The 23,521-nt window shown below is 38.7% G+C and overlaps 1 protein-coding gene across 1 annotated transcript in view; it reads left to right on the top strand.

Moving 5' to 3' along the window:
- Positions 1 to 491: 491 nt before the first annotated feature.
- ntrk3a (neurotrophic tyrosine kinase, receptor, type 3a) overlaps positions 492 to 23,521 on the top strand; it is an 83,673-nt gene continuing 60,643 nt past the window's right edge. The window contains exons 1-2 of the mRNA XM_063480922.1: positions 492 to 1,142; positions 16,045 to 16,119. Coding sequence (XP_063336992.1) covers positions 886 to 1,142; positions 16,045 to 16,119 — 332 coding nt within the window. The 5' untranslated portion in view covers positions 492 to 885. The remainder of the gene's footprint in view (positions 1,143 to 16,044; positions 16,120 to 23,521) is intronic.

Below are 23,521 nucleotides of genomic sequence, written 5' to 3'. Positions count from 1 at the left end.
GACCTCTAGTGGTCACATAATGCTATAGTTTCAGTCAGGCCAAACAGGGAGCGCTGTGGCTCAGTGGTCACAGCGCAGCTGCCTCAAAGGCCAGCTTTCCTCCACCTAAGCAAACCTTTACTCTTGCACCGTCACCTGAGAAAGAGTAGCTGCTCATTTTACAACAGTTCGAGAGCTTGATGGAGATAATATAATACACATATGTGTCTGATAATCACGAACTCGGCGTCATATTTATCCCAATTGCTATTTAAACTGTTCTTTACTGTAACTCAGCCTGATCAGAGCAGTGTGAATATCTCTCTTTCTCTCTCTCGTGTGTGTGCGTGCGCACAAAAGCAAAGCTGACGCGTGTCCACTGCGCTCCTCTGCCCAGCAGGTGGACTCAGAGGATGGGGTCTCTCTCTCTCTCTCTCTCTCTCTCGACCCCTGGCGGAAGAAACGCCACGGGGAGCGAGAGAGAAAGAGAGAGAGAGTGTGTGTGGGAGAGACTGAGAGATGGACAGATGACTCAAAAAGGAGATGAAAAGGAGAAAAATGCTCACCGCGACCGTACACATCAAACAGCGGGAGAATATTCTGGATTTTTCTTATTTTGTCCTCTTTGTTCCATCCAAACGTTTTTGGTGTGACGAGCAGGGAGGGGGGCGTGACTGGCATCATTAAAACCTCTGATACCCCCACAAGCACGCGCACACTCAGACACGCGTGAACACACGGAGGGAGATGTTTACAGCTTTGACCGTTTGGACTCCACTGAGCGGAATAAGGCGAGCGCAGCGTTCACACGGCTTCGGACTCTGACGGACTGAGTCATTTTCATTTTTAGTCATTTTCATTCTCGTTCTGCTTCAAAGTTGGAATCTGGGACTGAATCGTGACAGCATGGATTTGTTCGGCGCGCGTCGCCTTCTCGGGATTCGTTGCTGCTGGAAGGTTTCCGTTCTGCTCAGCGTTTTCTTTCACAGCTGCCCGAGCTCCTCGTTGGACTGTCCCCCCACCTGCACCTGCTCTCCCACTGAAATCTTCTGCAGTAAGTCCGACAACAGCCAGTTCTTCCCGCTGCTGTCCTTCCAGGGCACCGGGAATGCTGGGAATAATACCGGGAGCATCGAGGATCTTTTCCAGAACATCACCTCCATGTGAGTGCTGCTTCTCTAGATCAAAGCTTTAAGGATATTTAAGAGAAGTTTTGTCCTTTTAATTGGTGAATTTATTATAGTATTTTTTTTTAACAAGTGGAATAAAAACCCACGATAAAATCCAGCTACAGAAATGAGTGATGGTTCCTCGGTTGGGGCAAAAAGGCGAGAATCCTGGTTCAAACAGTTCTGGTGTTTTTCTTTTCATAAAATAAAATTGAAATCACAGAATTTTTCAAAAAATGTGAACTTTTTGAAAATCTGGCAAATTTTAAATATAATACTTAAAATATATAAAAAAATAAAAATAATTAAAATGAAATAAAATAAAATGATTCTTCTTCTTGTTAATGATACTATTAATAAATATTACTATGAATAACAGCAACATAAATAATGATCCAGATGACTCAGGGATCCAGGCTCAGAATACCTAAGAATGATTATGCAAATAAATGTCCCACTTGACTCAAATAATAAATGTACCTACTTTATTCAGGACTTTATAATGAACCATCTTAAACATCCTCTTAAACATTTTTTGAGAAACTTCAGTCTTCTCCAAAACTTCCCTTCATCTGTGCACATGTGCAGTGTAAGGTTCCTCACTTTCGGGAACCTTACACTGTGATTAATGGTGATGGTAAAACCCCATCAGAACAAGCAGAGCTGGCAGGTCTGGAGTTACTTTAAAAAAAATTACATTCTGTTATTAATTTCTTGTAAAATAAATGAGTAATGTAAATGTAAAAGAATTGAGCAGGTCTAAAAAGATTAGAATGATGATGAATATGGTTTATCTCACATAAGGAGGCTTGATCTTTGTCTGTGTTTAGGGTAATATACAAGTCTTTGGTATGCCACAAAATAACTTCAAGTGTTCAAATTCCAAATTCCGAACTGATCTAAAAGATGTGAATGAATCAATTTATATAAGAAATGGAAATCTGAAATGCATGAATATATTTGATACTTTTAAACATAGCCATCTGTTGATGGAAAGTGTGCCTCTCCCTTACCTATTCCTGCATAACATTGCTAAATGCCATGGTTTTATACACTAGGAAACAGTCCAGCGTGAGAGGTAATAGGTCCAGATATTTCCAAATAGCTTTTTTATTGCATTATAAGGATAGTCATGACTCAGATACTATTAAGCAATTTTTAGTGCAGAAGTCTGTTTCTTTAAGATGAAGAGCCAACCAGCCATCCAGATATCCATGATAAATGTTATCTGTGCAGATACTGAAAACTGACCACATCAGACCACAAGTGAATTTTTCTCAAAAACTTTCTTCTTGCTTTGGAAGAGAGTGGCAAACAGTCCTCAGTATATCATAAGGTTTTAATATAACTAAATTTATATTAATTTCTTTGGTGAGGAAATGTTGTGGAATGGGGCAGCTGGAGGACTTTCAGGTCGTCTGCTAATCAGTAAGTCAGTGCTTCAATCCAGCGTCTTCAGTCCGCAATTCAAGGTGTCTTTTAGCAAGATACTGACCTCTAAATTATTCGAATACGTCAAATAGAGTGAGAGTGTGTGTGAGATTGTTAAAAGCTCTTAAAGGCATTGACTAAATGTGTGTGTGAGTGGGTTAATGTGGCTTTTTGTATAAATAAATAAATGTAGCACTCTGTTTAAGTTTAGGGATAGTGTTTAGTTACTGGTCTGTGACTAAACCAAAGTCCAGTCTTCTTCTGAGCCTTTAGTCTCTTGTTCAATATTGCTCATGCTCTTTTTGGTCGCCTGCTTAGTTCAGCATATGCCATGGCTGCATTTGTTAAATCACACTGACTTTCGCTGTACAGTATGTTTCCTTACTGTGAACTCAATCAGTCGGCTTCCCCAGGAGGTAGACCAGATCATCCATTAGCTGGAAGGGTGGTGCTTAAAATCCTAAGTCATTAAATTAACTATATGTTGAAACGTCCGTGGGTAACATACTGAACCCCAAAATGGTGTGGTCAAAGTCCTCTAAGGGTGAGTGTGGTTGTAGTGTAGTGTAGTGTAAGGCAGCGGTCCGCAACCCCCGGGCCTCGGACCGGTACCGGTCCGTGAGTCGTTTGGTACCGGGCCGCGAGAGTTGAGGCTCAGGTGTGAAATGTATGGTTTTCAGGGTTTTTATCGGTTTTCAGCGTTATTTTGTTATCGTTTTTATCGTTAACTCGGTTTTTCTGGGTCTTTTCACGTGTGTTATGAATAAATCTTCTTTTTTTCGGTACCGGTACTAGTTTTATTTTGTTGTATTTATCCGCGACACCTTAAAGGCCGGTCCGTGAAAATATTGTCGGGCATAAACCGGTCCGTGAGGCAAAAAAGGTTGGGGACCGCTGGTGTAGGGGTTAGTATATAAATGGCCGTCATTTTCCTGATGCTCTGATCATTTCTTCCTCATTAACAACAGATTGGTTTTATCTGAGAAGATGTGGTGTCTTCTCTCCTTGTTGTATTCTTCCAGAGCCTCTTTGAGAAAGAACGTAGGTCATGCTGAGTGGACATCCTGCTTTGGGAGTGGCACTGCAGTCACTTTGATCAGAAGATCCAGATCATTACTGCCTCTTGTCTCCTGTAGTTGTCAGGAGTGCATCTGCTGCAGCACTGACAGTTTATATTAGAGCTTCGCTATAAACCCTTTCCTTTCAATATAAAGTCCACTCTAGTATTAGGCAATCGTAAAGTTTACGTGGACAGTCCTAATCTCAGTGACCACTCAAAATGATTTTAACCTACAAAACCTCACCCAGCCATTCACACACATACACATGTGCTCAAGGGCTCAGGGACAGTGCACATACACATACACGCGCGCGCACAGGCTGTGGTCCATCATGTTGTTGTTGCGGACTGAAGTGGACCTGACTGTCACAGCATCTGTAGGTTCTTTGTTTTATACTCTCTTATGTAGCCCACAAAACGCACATCTTGTACACACACTACAGTAAAACACAGTAATTAATAAGAACTGGAAGCATTTGTAAACTGTGGCCAGTCTACAACAAGATGGCAGAACACATTGCTACACACACAGATTATTTTGTGAGCACAAAACCTCACTTCATTATTAACCTGGCTTTCTGAAAAATTATTACCGAACATTGAATTCCCTCCTCCTTCTCCAACACTGATCGCTACACCCAGAAAAATAAGAGAACCGTGTAAAAAAAGCAGTTTTACTTGCAAAATATTAATAATAACAGTATTAATAATAATAATAATAATGATAATAGCCATGAAGCCTAAGCAGAATAAGTGAAGCATGTGTAATGTCAGATGTCAGCTCCATTGTTCCGTGTGCTCATCAGCACAATAGTGGAAAACTGATTGAAAAACACAGGATTGGTTTCAGTTGAGTATCCTCACACAGTTAAGTGAGTTTTAACATAAAATGATGTAATAATATGAGATAAAGTGTGTGTAAGTACAGGAAATAAAGTTTATTTGAAGTCATGTCCGGATATTAACGTGAATAAAAGCATCTTTTCATTTTTGAAAGGAGCTTTGTTTAACTACGAGACCACCAGCATATCCTGGGTGGTTAGGGTAACTTAATTAATAAAATGATCAAATTGGCACAAATCATTATGAATAATTGTATTTCTTGTGTAAGAATGTTCCTTTTAGTAGGTTTGGGATATCTTTAATTTGAAGTAAATTTATGATTTAATATATTTGGCTTTGAATTTAAATTTTGGGGGGGATAATTTTTACTTTGGATTTTTGTCTATTTAATTTTAAGTTTAATTTCAGAGAAAAGTTTTTAAGGTTTAATATAATTCGTTGCCACTAAATTATAATGGTTTCTGGCACTTTTTTTCCCTTTAGTGGACATTGTTTAAAGTTAAAATAAATTCAGTGGCTATATAGTAGATTTCTGAAATTTATGATGATGGAAAAGTGCCAGGAAAATCAACCAAAGAATAATTTAAAATCATTAATCATTTGCTGTGAACAAACCAACATGCTGACTTTAAGAGCTGTATTCATTAAACAGTCATACTGACAATAAACATGTGACTGTGTCCTCTTTTTCACGTCTTTATGTATTTAACTGAGCTGTTTTTGAAAGACATTATGACACAACATCAATACCTGAGGATCAATACTGTGCTGACATCAATATTAAAATGCTGTCATTTATGACAATGAAGATGAAGTCAATAAGTTCTTCACTAATGCACTAACTGAAATTACAGATTACGCAGAGAACAAAGAGATGTCTGATATGTCACGGTAAGTGAGAGAGTAAATAAAGTATCTGTTATCTGAAAAATAATTTTTTTTAATTGAATTGTGATTTAATAATAATAATAATGATAATAACAGTAATATCTTGGCATGAGTAGGATGGATTAGGCTTCGAGGACTACAGACTGGAATGTACAATGTGACCCACATAGGGAGTACAGTTTAAATGTATCAAATTCTGTGAACATACCATCTTACCAACCATGGCTGTAAGACAATTTAAAATAAATAAATAAATAAATGAATAAATATAATTTAAGATATATATTTTTTTTTTTAAAAAAAAAGAAGAAAACCTGAATTTCTGAGGATGGGGACAAACTGAGGACTCCTGCAAGAGGAAGCTGGAGACGAAACTTGAGCAGAACAGTATGAGGGATGTGTGGAGTGAAATGAAGAAAATCACTGGTTTTTAAGGTGACGGACAATAACTGGCATCAGCAATCTGCAAGGAAACCTGAAGGGAGCAGAAAAGCTGAACAATTTTTAAAACACTTTTGGTTCTCAGCCCTCTGCTGCTTTTCCCCGCAACACACTCTACACACTATGGCCTTTACACACATTCATTGCCTTCAGGGGTATTAAAAAAATTAGGCTACATTAATGCTTGCCATGCCAACCCAGTACACACTCACAAAGGATATTCTCTGTCTCCAGAGATTCACTTCCTGATTAAATAAAGTTTTAAAAAAAGAAGTGGATTAGCAGACTCTGTTTCCTAAGTGAACTGAGCTCCTTTAATGTAAAAAACATGGCTATTTCCTGTCAGTCAGTTTTGGTGTGTACACAGTGTACTCACCAACAGACTAATAAACTGATCAGGACAGCTTTTTCTGTGATTGGCTGCAAACTGGAGACTTCTGAAGTTGTGGTGTAAGGGAGGTCACTGAACAAACTGTTATGCATAGATAGTTCTGACCACTACCAAATAGTTTTCCTATTGTACACCATGTTTTCTTATTTATTTAATTTTTATTATGTTGCAAGTTTTAAGGTTAAGTCAAGTAAAATAAACTAAGCCATAAAAATTACCTGAATTCGTTCTTCTTGGAAAACTGTCTTACATTAATAGGAGCAAAAAGAGTTGTGACCGTGTTGTATCTCCTGGATGATGTGGATTTAGTGTGTGTTTCTGCATATTTAAGTGTGCAAGTGAATGAGTTGTGTCTGTACGCCTTTAAAGGAGTATGTGGCGGCTGCAATAAACAAAGGCAGCATCTCAGCATTCTGAAGTCTGCCCGGTGTTTTAATGCAACATTTTTGTGCTGAAAACAGACATTATGTTGGTGTAGATGTTAATAATTAATGTTAATAATAGCTAAGTCTCCAACCCAACAGCCCTGGGTCAGTGGCCCAGAGTTTTACTGATCCATGTAGAATTTTATTGGCCTGTGGAAAAAAAAACCTTTTATTTTTTAATTTTTAAAATATTAAAACAATTTAATAAACATAATATGTACATTATTTTACTTTATATCTGAAAAATATTTCAAAAGCTTTGAAATAAATATGGTCTAGTACACCCAATGCCGCTGTTTATACTCACTCCTCCTTGTTCTGCTTGCAGGTATCACTGCCATGTAAAATGCAATTAGGCATGCAAGCTGCCTAATTTAAATATTTTATTAGACTAAAATTAACAGTTCTGTATATTTTAATGTAACTTCTGTAGCTTTACTGTAGATTTTTGCTGTGTATAACAAATGAAGTTCACTTTCCTTCACATTAGAGCTTATTAAACAGGTGGTTTGATGAAGCCAGCTTTTTCCAAGTAAACATTTTAATAGTGATAGCTGTGCTGCTCATTGGGATGCTAGAAAAAACTTTTCTTTCACTCCACCTGAAGTGACTGTCTCAGTAACAGCTCCGCGTCTTTGCTCTTTACGGGGTGTGTGCAGACACACTCTGGCTCCATGTTCAACTATGACGGCATGATTGTCACTGCTGCCGTTTATCTGTGTTATCCATCTTTTTGTTTAAAAACTGGGGGCTGCATGGGCCCAATGTTGTCAGACTTTTTATTCACACACTGCTCCTTGATGCATGTTTAATGCACATCTCTTTTTAGTTGCAATGGAAAATGAAATGATTGCATTCACATGATGATATAGAGCTGTCTGTTTAACAAAACATCAAAGCAAAAACATTGTGTTGAGGATTTTTTATAATTGAGTTATTCCAATTACTCGATAAACGGTTGCAGTCCTATATAGTTCTAATTCACATTTTGTTGCTGACCCTTGTGCTGCTGTAATGTGAATATCCCCAATATCCCCATTGTGGGATTAATGTCTAAAAAAGTCAAGTCAAGTCAAGTCTATATCTAATGGCTGCAGTAACCACTGCAGTCTCAAAGTGAGATGGAATGAGGTGATTCAAATATATTACGTAAAAAAAGGTAAATGCCATCCATCTATTTTCTTTCGCTTATCCAGAAGCAGTTTGTGATGCACAAATCTCCCTCTCCCCAGCCATCTCCTCCAGCTTATCTGGGGTAACACCTAGGCTTTCCCAGGACAGCCGAGATATGTAATATCTCCATATTGTCCCGAGGCTGTCCCAGGACACCATGGAGTCCTCAATCCAGGTTGGTCCTTTCAAATTCTCCTCCCTCCAGTTAGCTGGGGATTCCAAATTGGCACCAGCCTGCATTCTGTGTACCTATGGAGAAACGGAAAACAAAGGCAGGGAGAAAACAAACAGTCTGCAAGACATATGCCCTTACAAGTCCAAGCAAGATGAGATCAAGATCATAGGCCACATGACAGTGCATCAGTCAAGACTCAGCCTGTACAAGTTCCTCGGGCTATGGGTGGACAAAAAACTGAACTGGTCATGCAACACACTGCACCTGTATAAAAAAAAGGCCAAAGCAGACTGTACTCCCTCAGGAGACTGAACTACTGCAGGAAGCTCCTGAGGATGTTTTACCGGTTGGTGGTTGCTGGAGTACTATTCTATGTTGTGGTGTACTGAGGGAGCAGCACAGCAAAGAAGGACTCATCCAGGCTGGAAAAACTAATCAGGAAGGCTGGCTCTGTGGTTGGCATGAAGCTGGACACTCTGGTGACAGTGGCAGAGCAGAGGACATTAAAGAAACTGCTGGACATTATGGAGAAAGCTGGGCATCCTCTGCATATGGTCATAAACAACCAGAGGAGTCTGCTCAGCAACAGGTTGCTTCTCCTAAAGTCTTGGACCAACAGACTTAAAAACTGCTTTGTCCCATCAAATTGTTTAACTCTTCGCTGGAGGGGAGAGGGAGGGGAAACAGGAGGACAAAGGAGGGTGGGAACAACCTCTTGAAAGTAGCAAGGTGGTCAGCCCAATGATTGGAGTGCATGATGACCTCATAAAGATATACTCTGCAGTTTGGCACATCACACACTACTTTGTTTACAAGCCTCTGAAATGTAGCTGGAGCATTATATAAAGCGAAAGGCATGATAGTATACTGGAAAAAACTGTGTGGAGTCACAAAACCAGAAATTTCTGATGCCCTCTTGGTTAAAGGAGCTTGCCAATATCCTTTCAACATGTCAAGTTTACTGATATATGTGGCAGGTCCAATGTCATCAATGCAGTCAAGTGACATTTTGCCCGAGCTTGTGCCAATAGGTTCTTGTATGGATATAGTGACTTGATTAGTACTAAATTTGGAATCATGTGGTAATAATAGCCAAGAATTTCCTCACCAGCAGCTCTTAGAAGCCTGTGTGGAGGGTTGCTGAAAATCAGCACTGGACAGCTCTGCTGACAGTGTTTCCTCCTGCTGAATGCAAAGTAATTTTAGAGAACAGCTGATCACAGGCTTTGTGGGTGTGTAGTGGTTGCCGTGGCTACTTTGGCTTCAGCGCTTGGATTTTGTTTGGACCACAAGCCTTTTAAATTTAATTTTAAGTCAGACCACAATGCTGTATGTAATCTTGTAAAAATATTTCAAAAGTAGTGAAATAAACAAATTTGCCTTGTTTGGGGATTTGTGTTCAGTTGTATGGGTGGATTCTTGAATCTTAAGACTTTTTAGTGAAAACACTATGTTAAGTGATCTTGATGACCATGTTATGATGGCTCATACAATTGAATGCCACAACTAAAAACATACACCGTGGCCTATAACTTTTCTCGAGATTATGTGATGGAGATGTATCTGAGAATGCAAATGGGTATTAAATGGTCTTCAAAATCACTATGATATTCAATTTGCAGCAGTGTGATAATAGATAAGATAAGATAGATCTTTATTGTCACTGTTACCAGAACAATGAACACAGTTTGGCATCTCTCCATTGGCAGCTTGTAGGTTTTTACATTCACATTCTTCAGATAAGAGAATAGGATAAATAAAGATAAAATAAGTGCAAGTTACAGTCCAGAAAATTCATGCATGTTATTTGTAGCTCCTGTCTTATGTCTTGCCCAGTCTATCCAGGCAGCACTTTTGCCTAAAATAGACAAAGTATTTCCAGGAGTAAGAACATGACTATTGTGAGCTAAGTGCAAAAAAAGGCAACTTCAGATAATGTTCTAGTCCTAGTTTCCTCTAATAGTCATGTGTGAAAAGACCTTTAAAGTCTTGTTAAGCTGGTTAAAGTCGGATGAAGTCTAAACAAAATCTTTAAATTAATACTCAAAGCAAATGTATGTCTTTAGCATAATGACCATTTACATTTACCATTACCATTTACTGTGTTTTGAACATTTGTCTTCTTCTCTTCAACCCATAATTTAGAGCTTTTTAATTATTAATGGAAATTATTGATTTAAGTCATTAATCCCCTCTTCTGCTTTTTTGTTTTTCTTACTCTGTTATGTGATCACTACCTGTCAACAGGTAAGATAATTGACACTCATGTCAAAAATGAAAGTAAAACAATGAGCAATGGATGAACCCATAATATTTTGGTGTCAATCAGGATAAAGTTTTTTAACTTTGTGAGTTAGGACTACAGCGATGGTGGATGATATACTCTGAGATGTTTCATTGGTAATTGATATCTAATGCTAAGAAAAGACCGCTGCCATTTTATATCACTTTATTAGTGATGGGATTTCCGGCTCTTTTTAGAGAACCGGCTCTTTCGGCTCGGCTCACTAAGAAGAGCAGGCTCTTTCGGCTCCCATCTGGCTCTTCAGGTTGTTTTGTTGCTTTAATTAATTTATTATTAACAATAATATAAAATTATGCACAAAAGGAATTACTAATGTAAAAAAAATGTGGTTTTATTTATATATGTTTATATATAAATACATACAGTGTCCCCTAGAGACAAAGCACGTACAAACTCTGAAGCACAGAGTTTGTACGTGCTTTGTCTCCCATATAAGAGACTTTTAGTTTCTTATATGGGGAAAAAAAATCACAAGATGGGATCACTGTGAATGTTTCTGATGGAAATGAAAGACACACTGATGTATTACATATTATGTAAACAGACTGATTTTTTGCTAAATTAGCTCTAACAGGACAGAGGTAATGCAAACATATAACATCCCTGTGAAACATGATATAGAGATAGATTAACTTACCTTAAAATTCATACATGATATGAACATCTATAATATGTACACTATATTGCATTTATCTTAACATGAGTTGGCATCTTATTCTTAATCCATTGGGTTTAAAAGGATGTCAGCCCACCGTTTGCAGCTATAACAGGTTTAATTCTTCTGGGAAGGCTTTCCACAATGGTTTAGGAGTGTGTTTATGGGAATTTTTGACCTTTCTTTCATAAACATATTCGTGAGATCAGACAGTGATGTTAGACGAGAAGGCCTGGCTCACAGTATCCACTTGAATTCATCACAAAGTTGTTCTATAGGGTTGAGGTCAGGACTCTGTGCAGGTCAGTCAAGTTCTTGCACACCAAACTGACTCATATGTTTATGGGCCTTGCTTTATACACTGGTGTGCAGTCATGTTGGAACATGAATGAGCCATTCCCAAACTGTTCCCACAAAGTTGGGAGCCTGACATTGTCCAAAATGTCCTGGTATGCTAAAGTATTAAGAGTTCCATACACTGCTAGTAGGGAGCTGAACTCCTGAAAAACATCCCTCACACCATAATTCCACCTCCACCAAACATTTAACTTGAGACATTGCAACTTGGGGTTAGTATCTTGCCCTAGGATATTTGTCATGCAGACTGGAGTAGCCAGGGATCGATAGTAGATGACTTCATTACTTTTTCCTTAAGTTCACTGATGAGCACTGAGTGTTTAAATTTTTAAGAATATGGCTTAATCATTTATTTCTTACAGTTTAAGCACAGAGAGTCATGCTGACAGATTTAATTCACCGACTGCAGCAGCATCCTTTTTATGATTTAGAAAAAAAATAGACATACTCGTGCAGTTATTTCTTATTCTGAGATATCACGGGGATTAAATGTGTAATTGAAGTTTAAAATGACAGACAGGGAAGTTTCAGATCTTTCCCAGTTGGCACTGTATGGATGATCAAAATCTGACAGTACCTATCTGTGTATATAATTACATCAATTTTCACAACGCTGGCTGAAATTCAGCCCAAAAACATGTCAGCGCCTCCATCGTGTTTTACAGATGGCTGCAGACTCATTGTTCTACCTTTCTTTTGAACACCTCCGTACTAAATAACAAATTAAATTTTTGAACCAAACATTGAGAAGTGTTTTTGGGATGTATATGCTTATTTGTATATTTTGCACTTTATTTATGCTGATATGTGTGAATAAATAACAATTCCACAGTTTTAAAAAATCTCTGCCCTGTTTGACCCATTCAGCAAAAATCAGCCAGTTTAAGGCTCTGACATTGTTATGATATGGCATGATTCAGCTCCCACTATCTATGTCCCAGGAACTGGTCTTTCTGGGAGTTTCATCCTTCTACACCCTAACAGTCGGCAGATAACATAGTTAAGCAGCCTACAGCAGATCATATTGACACATATGTCCTTCACCTAAGAGATAAAAGAAAATACAAAATTCTACAGTGAAATTCTAAGCACCTAAATCTAAATATGAGAATAAACTAGAAATTTTCCATCAAAAAATTTCAAGGTCACTTTAAAGGTAGAAAGCTTTTAGGGTTTTTTAAGCTGACATCACACATGTTTTAACAGTTTAACAAAACATAAAAAAACCCCACTAAGACATATAAAACAAGTGCTTCTATGAATGGGTGAATGAGGCATGTTATATAAAGCACTCTGCATGCTCAAGTAGAGTAAGCACTGTAAAAGAATCAGTCCATTTACAGACAACCCAAGTTGACTGTTCTGTGCATACACCACATTGGTTCATTACTTGAGTTAGGTGCTTTTTTTATGCTTGGGTGATTCAGAGGTCAATGATAAATGAATTACACAATAATAAAGTGAGTGAAAAAGTCCAAAGAAAAACTTTGACAGACCTGGAGGACTGTTACTCAAGATCACTTGAATTATTTAATTAAGAGTCTGGCTCCATGTAAGTAAAATACAAAGCAATGGGGATTGCTCAAGACTTTTGCACAACACTGTATGTGCAATAAAAATGTGCTTTTTAAAACAATATATTGATATATATTTGTTGTAATTACATCAAATAAGAAGGGAAACGGATAAAGACTTTAACAATAAACTGCTCTTTCAGCTCCACACTTGGCAGTCATCATCCCTACGACCAAAACAGATGACATTCGGTCTGTGAATTTCTTTCCAAATTTGCTTTCCCTCTCTCTACGGCTGTGTCTCTCACACTTTGGAGGCAGAGTGTGTAGGAGGCTGCTGTAACATTGCAGTTCCTTCTGGCAAGCAAACATTGATGGTTTGTTTGTGACTTTTCAAACAGTGCCAAGTTGAGGAAGGAAAGAGGAGAGGGGGCGAAATAGAAAGGAGGACTAGAGAGAGGAGGAGGAGTAAGGACAGGCAGTAGTAGTACTGTTGGGCACAAAAATAGTTGGTTTGAACATTTTCTGTTATATTTAGTAACCTCGAGACTACAGTATGTGCATGCTTTACCTGAGGTTACGTAATAGCACTACTGCTCAAAATGTGGTTGACCACTTTTTTAACTGTCTGCTGTAAATATGCAATATGGAGAGAAATGCTCACAGATATTTGGACTGGTGTTGTGTCTAACTGATCAATTTCTAGAGTGCAGTATTCACTGATCTCCACCAAATCTTGAACAAATATTCATCTCTTTAATTAAGTCTGTGTTCAGCATTTTCTCTTTCTATGTGCTATAGCTTTGTAATTACAGGACAGTTTGGGCAATGAGCTACCAAAACCTCTTCTGCAGTTTTACACCTTTATTTCTTAAAATTAAAGCCAAAAATGTCAAACGGACACTTTTCATTAACTAAAGCAGTATTTTCTAATCTTTTGGAAAAACTGAGACAACCAATTGAAATTAAATGTATAAGTAAACTTTAAACTGACAGAAAGCAGAGTTTCACTGGTCCAGTCAGTCTACCATGGTGAGTCTCATCAACACCAGCTTAAATCAGTCTCAGTTCATCTAATATGGTGATACCCATAGGGATATAGAGACTCTGACCCGTTAGATGGAGAGCTGGTCCAGACCTCCTGTACAGGGGTAACTGGGATCTAACCGACTATTTAAGATCAAAGTGGGCTGTATGTGACCTACCATGTAAAATGAGTTTGATATCCCTGCTCTAATGTATTTATACCATGTCATATGGCAATCATCAGTTCAATCACTCTGCTCAAAGTTATCAAATATTTATTTTGCTACAGCAACGTTAGAATCATCAGTCAACCTAACATGTCACACTTCAGTGCCCTTGGACTGTGGCAGGAGGCCAGCATAACTGGAGGAAACCAACCGGGCTACAGGGCTAACTATCTGACGCGTTAGAGAATAAACTAGGGTGACCATATTTTGATTTCCAAAAAAGAGGACACTTGGCTCAGTCATGAAGAACTTGCTTAAAGAAACATAAAATTGGCCCCGGCATTTTGACTAGAGACCGGCCCACCAGGTATTACAGGAAAAACCATAAAGCCTTTGAATGAAAACAAACGCTGTTGTGACAGTGATGTACACTGTCTTGTTGGTATATGTATGATTTCTATACATTTTACATCAGATAAAAACTTTGGTTGTAAGATTCAGATAATTATTTAATAAAAGTGAGAGATTTTAAATGAGAATAAGAAAGTATTTCTTTGTGCCCCCCTTTCGCTGTTAATGCCCCACCTGGCCCCCTGGCAAAGCTTTGCTAGACCCGCCCCTGCACAGTTACCAGCTTTCAGCTACACAGAAAAGGATCCTGATGTTGTTTGTCTCTCAGAAACAGCTCATAACTTCCCTTCAACTCATTCATGTCACCTAAAAGGTAAACCTGTTTGTCCATCACCTGTTCAGCTCTGATGATTCAGTAAGGACATCTCCTGGTTTCATCTGCATGTTTCCCTCTCACCACATATCCAAACCGATATCATGACCAGCAGTTTTACAGCTGTGGCTCCAGCAAACATCAGCTGATACTAGAAATTAATATTAAATAAATTCTAACAACAGCTGATCAAGCTTAAACGCGCTGCTGTTGTTTAGCGCGACATCCGCTGGTTTCCTCTTTCTGGCGCAAAGTGGGCGATAAACAAAAAAGAGAGAAAAGCCGATCAGCTGATCATTGATCAGGTTCATGATTGAAGTAGAAACAGGAGAGGGAGGGGAGAATGAGAGAAGAAGAGGCAGCTGTGCAGCGTAAACACACAGAATAAATCCACCTTTGTGTCTTTTTTTCATTCTAGCTGAAGTTCGGGACAAACTGTGCTCCTTTTCACCTCAATACGAAACGCGTAATATTTTCTCTGAATACGAGACGATTCCGTTTTTTACAGGACGGCTGGCAACTCCACTAACTAACCTTATGAATAAAGTTCAACATCAGTAACATCATAGCACCCACCCAGCTGTAGAAACTCCGTCCTGCTAGCTAGTACGCAGTATGAGTTATTGTAACTGACTGTAAAAACTCAGCACAATGAAAATAAACTACGCCTATACTTGGTTTATATCTGACCCAGATAGACTGCAGGTCATAACTTCTTACCTGAGGTTCAGTTCACCTGACACTCCGACCGGCGGCTGCCTCGGGTCTCTCCCCCTCTTGCCTCCCCTTTCCCTCATCCACCTGCTGGCCTCTGTGGAAGCTCCGCCACAGCCACCACCAAACAACTGAGTTATTTTTACACATCGGCCAGCATCTAGCCAATCCACCACCTTTCATTGTTTATACCGTTACAAAAAAAACCCCCATCGCCCATAAAAACGAAAAATCACCATCGGGCATACCGGGCCCGATGGCCAGTCCAGCTATGGTCGGTACAAGGGAAATTTCTTTTGCAGTTCGTCTGAAAGATGGACTTGTGCTTTGGGATCTTTTAAACATCTTTAGGTGCGTTGCTGCGCGTTGTCTGTCCTGTCTGTGAGCGCAGAACAAGCGCTCACAAAGCAGCAGTTTGGGGATGATGTCACACACATGGGTCCTCTGTCAACTGTCCTATAGGAAAAGAGGACGGTTGGTCACCCTAGAATAAACAGCCCAACAAATCTGATCCATGAAATAAATTGTTAGATTATTACATATAAGAAATTTGTAACTTGCTACATTATACACCCTACTACAGTGTCTTGCCTGTATTCCTTTACAGACACATCGAGAACTGGACTGGTCTGCAGACCTTGAGGGATTTCGATATGGAGCTCTACACCGGCTTACAGAGGCTGTAAGTAGTAAGGCATTTTCTACAACATGTTATCACTGAAATGCCTGGCCAGTGAAATTTAACTTTATTCTTGGGGATCAGACCAATGCTTTAAAAACACATGCGCAAAAGCAAATGTTTCCTCTAAAGAGGTTCAAGCAGCCCTGCACACTTCAAAGATACACTGACCCAAGCATGGGGTTCTAATAATATTTGGACCCAGAGATATCCCAATCTCAGGAAAGAATCTGTTCACAATTCACAGTTTAGTCTACAGCAGATGAAAGGAAGCACCTCAGCATACTTTGGAACTTGACTTCACTAGCTGGACCACTTGGAAGTAAACAATATTGTCCAGTAAGGCTGTTAGCAGTGCTCTGATACATAGTTGTGTGTTGAATTTCAAATCCTGTTTCTTATTTAATATCTTCAATTTGTTTTAATCTTTATGGAGTCCATTAGTGTTTTCCAGCCTTTCCCTTCTGTTTTGATTCCCCCATGTTTAGTTCTGTGTCTGTTTCCCTCACTTCCTGTTTTATTGTGGTAGCAAAATAATTTGTGGTGAAGATTACGTGCAGAATTCAATGCATGCATGCACACAAATGGCTAGTCTGGAGTTGCCTTTGTCATTTATTTCAAATCTAGGTAAGAGAGGTTGTCGAGGAAAACAGCATTTAACAGTGCATGAATAGGTTGGTTTGCTTTCACCTCAAGTGCTGGTGACTTACTTAAACCAGCTTTTCTTTGTTTTTTACTTTTACTATTGTCAAAGCTATTGGGACTTTATTTCACTGATTTCATTCAATTAGATATTTAATTTTAATTAGATTTATTTCCATAAATACAGGTAGACTAATGACATAAACATTCTTTCGCTATCATGGTTTTAGAATTTCCATAGGAAAACTAACTTAAAGTAACCTGCATAGCTTTATAGTTATTTTTCCTTCCAACAATAGGTAATAGATGTGTTTCCTCCACGTGCAATTGTTCTGTTGGTATCAGAAATAGCTAAAGTTTTTCAAAATAAATTAAAGCAAAATCCTTCATTTTTAAAATAGAAAGGAAAACAACAAGGAGCTACATATTAAAAAAGAGTAAGCAAAATTCCTTCGCAATGTGACATGTTGAAAGTCCACAAGCTCCACAAGTTATTGTATTACAGGGTGTAGTCATTGGTTAAATTCAATTGAGTAATTACATCTGATAGGCAGTTGACTACAAAATAGGGTAATGTGAAGTGAGAATTTTTCATGGGATGCAGCCTGGCAGTTGATGCAAGCTAAACTGAGTATTTTACAGCATTGTGGTACAGGACCATCTCTGTGAACTAAGCCTGCTAAAGAAATTGTTTAGCTCATTTAGCACGAGCTAAACAAGTTTAGCACGAGACTGTTCACCAGTGGTCATCTTTGTATATTGCATATTTGTACAAGTACATTGTATAAGTTGTAAGAAGGGCTTTTAGTCATTTTGAATGTATTTAAGCGTATTTGTGTTCAGAAGTTGTGATTTGGATTGATGGAAAGATCTCACTCTCACTTTGTAGTCGGAAGATAGAATTATCATTTTTTAATAAAAACTTACTGTATACAGTAAGTTTTTATTAAAAAGTTTGATATACAGAAATGTAAAAATTCTGTTACCGAAGTAGGTATTTCTAAGTTCAAATGATCGGGATTAAATCTTTCCTGTGTGATACATTTCAGTTGCTGATAATAAAGAAACTTACTGTTGCTGATTCCATGTTTTGATGAGAGTTCCTGAAATTAAATGAAATGGCATTAACGTTTTCCCCTTGAATAACATTTCCTACGTGTTTTATCCCCTTCTTGTTATATAGTGAAAGGTTTATGCCTTATGAAAAGCAGTTCAGATTTTTACTTTTCCACAGAGTGCTTGTCCTAGGTCCAGCCATGGGCTGTCTAGCGAGCTTGATTTGATGCATTTTGAAGCATATAAGCAATCTATTGGATAAGAAATAATAATAAGAATTTGGTAGTTTTAAACCACCATTGTGTTTTGGCTTTTGTAGAGTTTTCAAACTTATTCTTGATGGTTCATTTGATTAAAATGTTGAGATATTTGTGTCCAGTTTCTTAAACCAGGCAGTAAATGGTTTGTTAGGGATCAGTGAGAACAAGTAGTTTATTTTAGGCAGAACCATCATTTTAATTGTGACGACTGATCATTGAGTGCTATAGGTAAAGTTTTCCAAAACGAGAGATTATCTTCTACCATTTCTACTAGAGGGATATGGTTCAATCATACCGAGACTGGTGGAAAAATTTATACCTAAATACCTAATGTTACCCGACTGTAGTGTAGTGATGGAGGTCTTCTGAAATTTACAGTTCAGAGGCAGAACTGTTGGTTTACTCCAGTTAATGGAGTAGTCTGATATGGATGAGAACTTATCTATGAGTGTGATTGTCTTCAGAAGAGAGGTTTGTGAGTTCCCAAGGGACAGTAATGCATCATCAGCTTACAGGCTTATCTTGTGGTCTTTATCTATTTATATCTACATTTTGTCGGATTGCTGCTGCTAGTAGTGTCGTGGAATTTTGTAAATAAAGTCTGCAACATGGAAAGAGTTGTGATCAAGCTATTTATTACTGCGCAGGAGAGCCAACACACACATCAAACATCACAGTTCACAGTCATGCCAGCTCTGCCCTTGGGAGGTTTACACAAAAAATCATAAAGTAAGATTCTAAACATATAAATCTAAATGCGAGGATAAACTAGAATTTTTCCATAACATCCCACCCTTTGATTATTTTCTAAAATCATAAACAAAATCACCAAAAGAAAATTTCCAGTTCTACACCATTCAGCATCAACAGCATTGCATACTCAGAAAGGTTCACTATGTGCATCATTCCACAGTGTTAGAGGTGAAATTTTACACTTAGTGGTCATCCTTACTCTCACCATCCTCCCTTCTTCATCTGAGTCTGCTAAAGGAGAGCTTTAACACTTTAGTTAAATGAATTTGTTCATTCATGAGAAGCTGTTTATAAGATAAGTAAGTCATTCGGTGTGAAACATGTTTATCAAACCTCATCATACAACCCACCATGCAATGTTTCCCATTTAGTGATTGTTTCTGTAAAAAAAAATCATTATCATCAGTATTGTTAGGGATGAAGATGCACACGCATCACCAAACATCACACACACTCCATTGTGCAGTTCTATTTTGCCATGTCCAGATGTTTGCCATCAAGGACAATAAATACCACTCAACCTGTGGATAAATACAAAGAACATCTGATATCAGTGATCAAAGTCAGTCCAAGCTAACACCCCAAGTAGCCATGTGTTTCCACACAGCTACAAATCCTCTTCTGTCCACGTCCCGACCTCGTCTTGTGTCTGCCCCCTCTTCTGTAAGAGACAGAAAAGAAGGAAAAAAAAATCCCTCTGGCTAGCTTTGATCCTTTAATATCAATATCTAGTTCAGGATATTTTGTTCGGACTTCCTGACCCAGGGTCTACTCTACCCATTATCGTGTGTATGTGTAAGCATGCTGCATAAAAAACCCCTCTGCACTCTATGTCATCCTGCAATATACCAATCCAGACAGTAACGCTGAATGAAGCTCTTAACTCTCAAAATACAGAGTGCCAACTCGGTTATGAGCACATTTGCATTGTGTATATTTTAAAATAACAAAACAGCTTTATCTAATATTTTTAATAAAAATCAGATAAGCATTTTCTATCCAGTCAGTGCTTTTTTGATCTTTGTTGTAAGGTAATCAGTTTGTTTAAAACAGCTTAAAACATTCTAAAGGGATTTACGAATATCTTTACTGTCCCCACATCAGTGATGCCATTGGGGAAAACAAAACAATCAGTCATATTTAGCTCTGAAAGAGCAAGTCCATTCTCTGCATGCTCAAAGCATGTTTCAGGCCTAGTAAAATCCCTTAATAAAGTATAATGACCCCAAAATCCTATTTAGGGTGTCAGATAATGTGTCAGGACTACTTAGATATCTCAAAGGAGCTTACTGTTTAACAAATGGTTGTTGATATATTTACTGTGGTAGTTAGGATCTAATGCACAGCTTTCTTATGTGTCAGGAACTAGCATCACCTTATGAAGCAGTCTTGCTGCCATGCAGAGTGTGCACAAGTAGTTGTTAGTCAAGTAGCTGTGAAATTTACATACTATATTTACACTAGTCACTTTAATTAGATCAGGACTAGAGAAAAGTTTGAACCTCAGCAATTAATATACACCTTTCCTGTGTTTGTGATGTTTGGAGCTTCATGTATAAGTGTATATCGTTTGTGAAACAATTAGAAAAGTCACACCAAAAACCACCTTAACTCAAAAACACAGGCAAATTCTCAGGAAAAACTGCCTGACTGTTTTATCAGGTGTTGTCTGCGTTCCATCGCTGATCCCTTGTAGGTGACACAGAGCCTCGCTCTGCACGTCACTAAGTTGGAGCTTGGCATGCCCTTGTTGGAGGAGGGCACATTTTAACCCCTCACTCTCTTATTCCAACGCAGCTGTAGGATGAAAGGGCAGAGCACGTCATACACCCTTGTTGTCTTCCTCAGCATCTAACGCAGGGATCTTTCTTAACCTTTGTGGTTATAGCTGTGGCTCTGGAATCTTCTTGTGATGACTAGCAGGACCCCACATGGCACGACTGTCGACCTTAACCGCTGTCCGGGCTGTGAGCTGTGCGTGGACTGGTACCTGCTTCCTGCTGGGTCTCTGAAAATTTCTGAGCAGCACCCAGTCTCAGTCTGGTGCTTCCACCCTTGGGATGATTTCTTCCAGCAATACTCTGGCTACTGCACCTGTATCTCCTTACTAAAAGGGAAAACTTCTAACCATTTTTGAAAAATCACCAAATAGTTTTAGAGTAAACCTGGAATCCCTCCTTTTGACACATAGTCCTTCCCATGTTGCAGTTTACCATAATTAGGAGAATGAGGAAAAGGAAAAGGTTAGGTGCATTATTTCTTGGGCAATATCAGGGCTTCTCCTCTGGAGTAGCTTCACTCCGGGCCTGTAAACCTGTGCTAGGAAATTAAGTTAAGCTTGGTTTTCATGTCCAGTTTGCTTAACTTCTGGTTTCACCACTGCATCTGCTCTGTAATTGCCTAGAAAACAGAATCTTTGAGTTAACATGAACTTCACATTTACAAACAACTGTAGGTCAGAGGAGTAATAAGGCATCCAGCACTGCACCACAAGTTTGTCATGTGCAATGGATTTTCCTGAATCAGTAAAAAAGTTATTGTTCCCTTAATATGCCCAAATCATGAATCCCGTGTGTTTGTTCAGAATTACTGTAAATAGTGACTGATCTTAAGTAATGTCGGTCACTCATTTCAATGTTATGAGCTCAGCAACTTGAGATAAATAGTGATATAATAATGAGCCCAATGCTAAGATGTTCTGTGATCAGTGCACATCCTGCTTTATTTTCACCGTCCGTGTGACGCCAAATCCTCCACAAAGACCTTCAGGGGAAAAAAAAAAAACAGTAGCCAGTTATGCGTCCTGTAGATCAGATCTGGACAAACCAATTCTAGAAATGGCTGCAACAAAATCATGTGGTTAACCATCCGCTCCAGTGAAATAAGTTATTCAGGGTTTAACACATTACATTCTTCAACTGGGATGTTTGGCATTTTCAACAATACTTTGTGGCATCATAAACAGCAAAGCTAGTAAATACATAATTTTTTTTCTACAAGAATCAGTGACACAGAAAGTGGCAGTTAAAGGGTTAAGTCTGCATGGCCCACAAGCTCATGTGGACCTAGAAAGTCTTCCCATCTCTGGTCGCTGTCACTCACCCGCTCCTGCAAAGCAAAACAAAACAGCGCACATGCATCCACCCTTTTCTCACTGTTCGGGTGAATTGTGCATCAACATTTACTAATCCTAAAGTTGGTGCAGTCTTTAATCTCAGTTTCAAGTCAGTCAAAGCTTTATTTACATCATCAGTCGGTCACAGTCCAATCAGTCCCCTCGCATCTGTCATTGCTGATAGTGGAGCCTCTCACGCACATATTTGAGTATCCACTAATAGCAGTATGACGTCATATCAAAAAAACAAAACAAAAAACCCCCAAAAAACAATTCTGTATGATTTTGGAATGGACTGAATCGCTACAACCCTTTTACACAGAGGGACTTACTGTCGCGCGAGATCCCGTGTCCCAGACAAGTGAATTCTCCAAAGCCCATTGTAATCTGGAGAATCACACTTTGCGATTGTTTCCAGTAATAATATTTCATAGCGCTTTAGTATGAATCTTGCAGGCCTGCAGAGAGCTGATTATTAAATCACAAAATATCATCCCCTGGAGGGGTGACACCTGACAGGTTTTATTTAAGTGCACTGTTAAGAAAAAAAACAATTAGGCCATTAGGACATTTCCAAACATAAGTGTGTTGTTCTCTTAGAAAGACAAAACAGGCCCACACTAACTGAGAGGATCAGCCTAACATTAAAACAAAACAAAAAACATCAGCCACATAAATCACAGAAAAAATTGTTTTTCTGGTGGAACAATATGGTGTGAGGATTAGAACTTCAGGTGCCATGAGATTGCATTCACTGCATTCACTGTTTCCGGCTTTAATTAGTTATTTATGCTTACTTGGTCTTAGGGGTGGGCGATATAAACGATATAGAGATTGAAAATGTGACGTCATTCCGGGGTAAAACCGCAAAGGATTCTGGGTATCCGTGGCAAGAGGTACCAGCGCAAGCAGACTTTCAATTGAAATCAGTTACACAGCGATAAAAAGAAACAAAAAATGGCAAGAAGCTGTTGTATTATTAACTGCACAAGCCGGGCGAACGACAGCCGCGTGAAGCCGACGGGTAAAGCGATTGGTTTTTATCAGATTCTGGCGTGGAAGAGAAATTGTCCAAGCCATGTCTCCAAAGTCACGAAGAGGACGGATGGCCTGGACAGTAAATATTCAGCTTTGAATAAATAGTGAATTGTCCTGACAGAATATTGAGTTTCGCTTCTGTTATTACTAGTGCTGGGCGATATGACGATATATATCGTGTGGACGATAGAAAAGTGTCTATCCTGCCATTTGTCTTCTATCGTTTATATCGTACTAACCCAAATTTTATAAATTATTACATAAAATATATAATTAACCCTTTACAACCGGTCGGAGCAGGCACACTCCGTTTTACCTAACTATTTTTAAATCCCTGTAGAACTGGAACCACGTAAGGTAGCGCAATATTTTTTTTTGCATGTGAAACCGGAAGAGTTGTACTTACATCTTATGCCATTAGCTTGTCCAAGGTCATGGTTTCCTTCCACATATAGCTTTGCAAAAATTGCATAAGAAGCACTTGCAGCAACAAACAGATAATATTCCAGAAACACGCTTTGCCGACGTTCATTAGACTTCC

This window comes from Pelmatolapia mariae, linkage group LG7 (assembly GCF_036321145.2).
Source record: "Pelmatolapia mariae isolate MD_Pm_ZW linkage group LG7, Pm_UMD_F_2, whole genome shotgun sequence".
Taxonomy (NCBI): Eukaryota; Metazoa; Chordata; class Actinopteri; order Cichliformes; family Cichlidae; genus Pelmatolapia; species Pelmatolapia mariae.
Note: the sequence above shows the minus strand (reverse complement) of the source record. Positions and strands in the feature narration are given on the sequence as shown.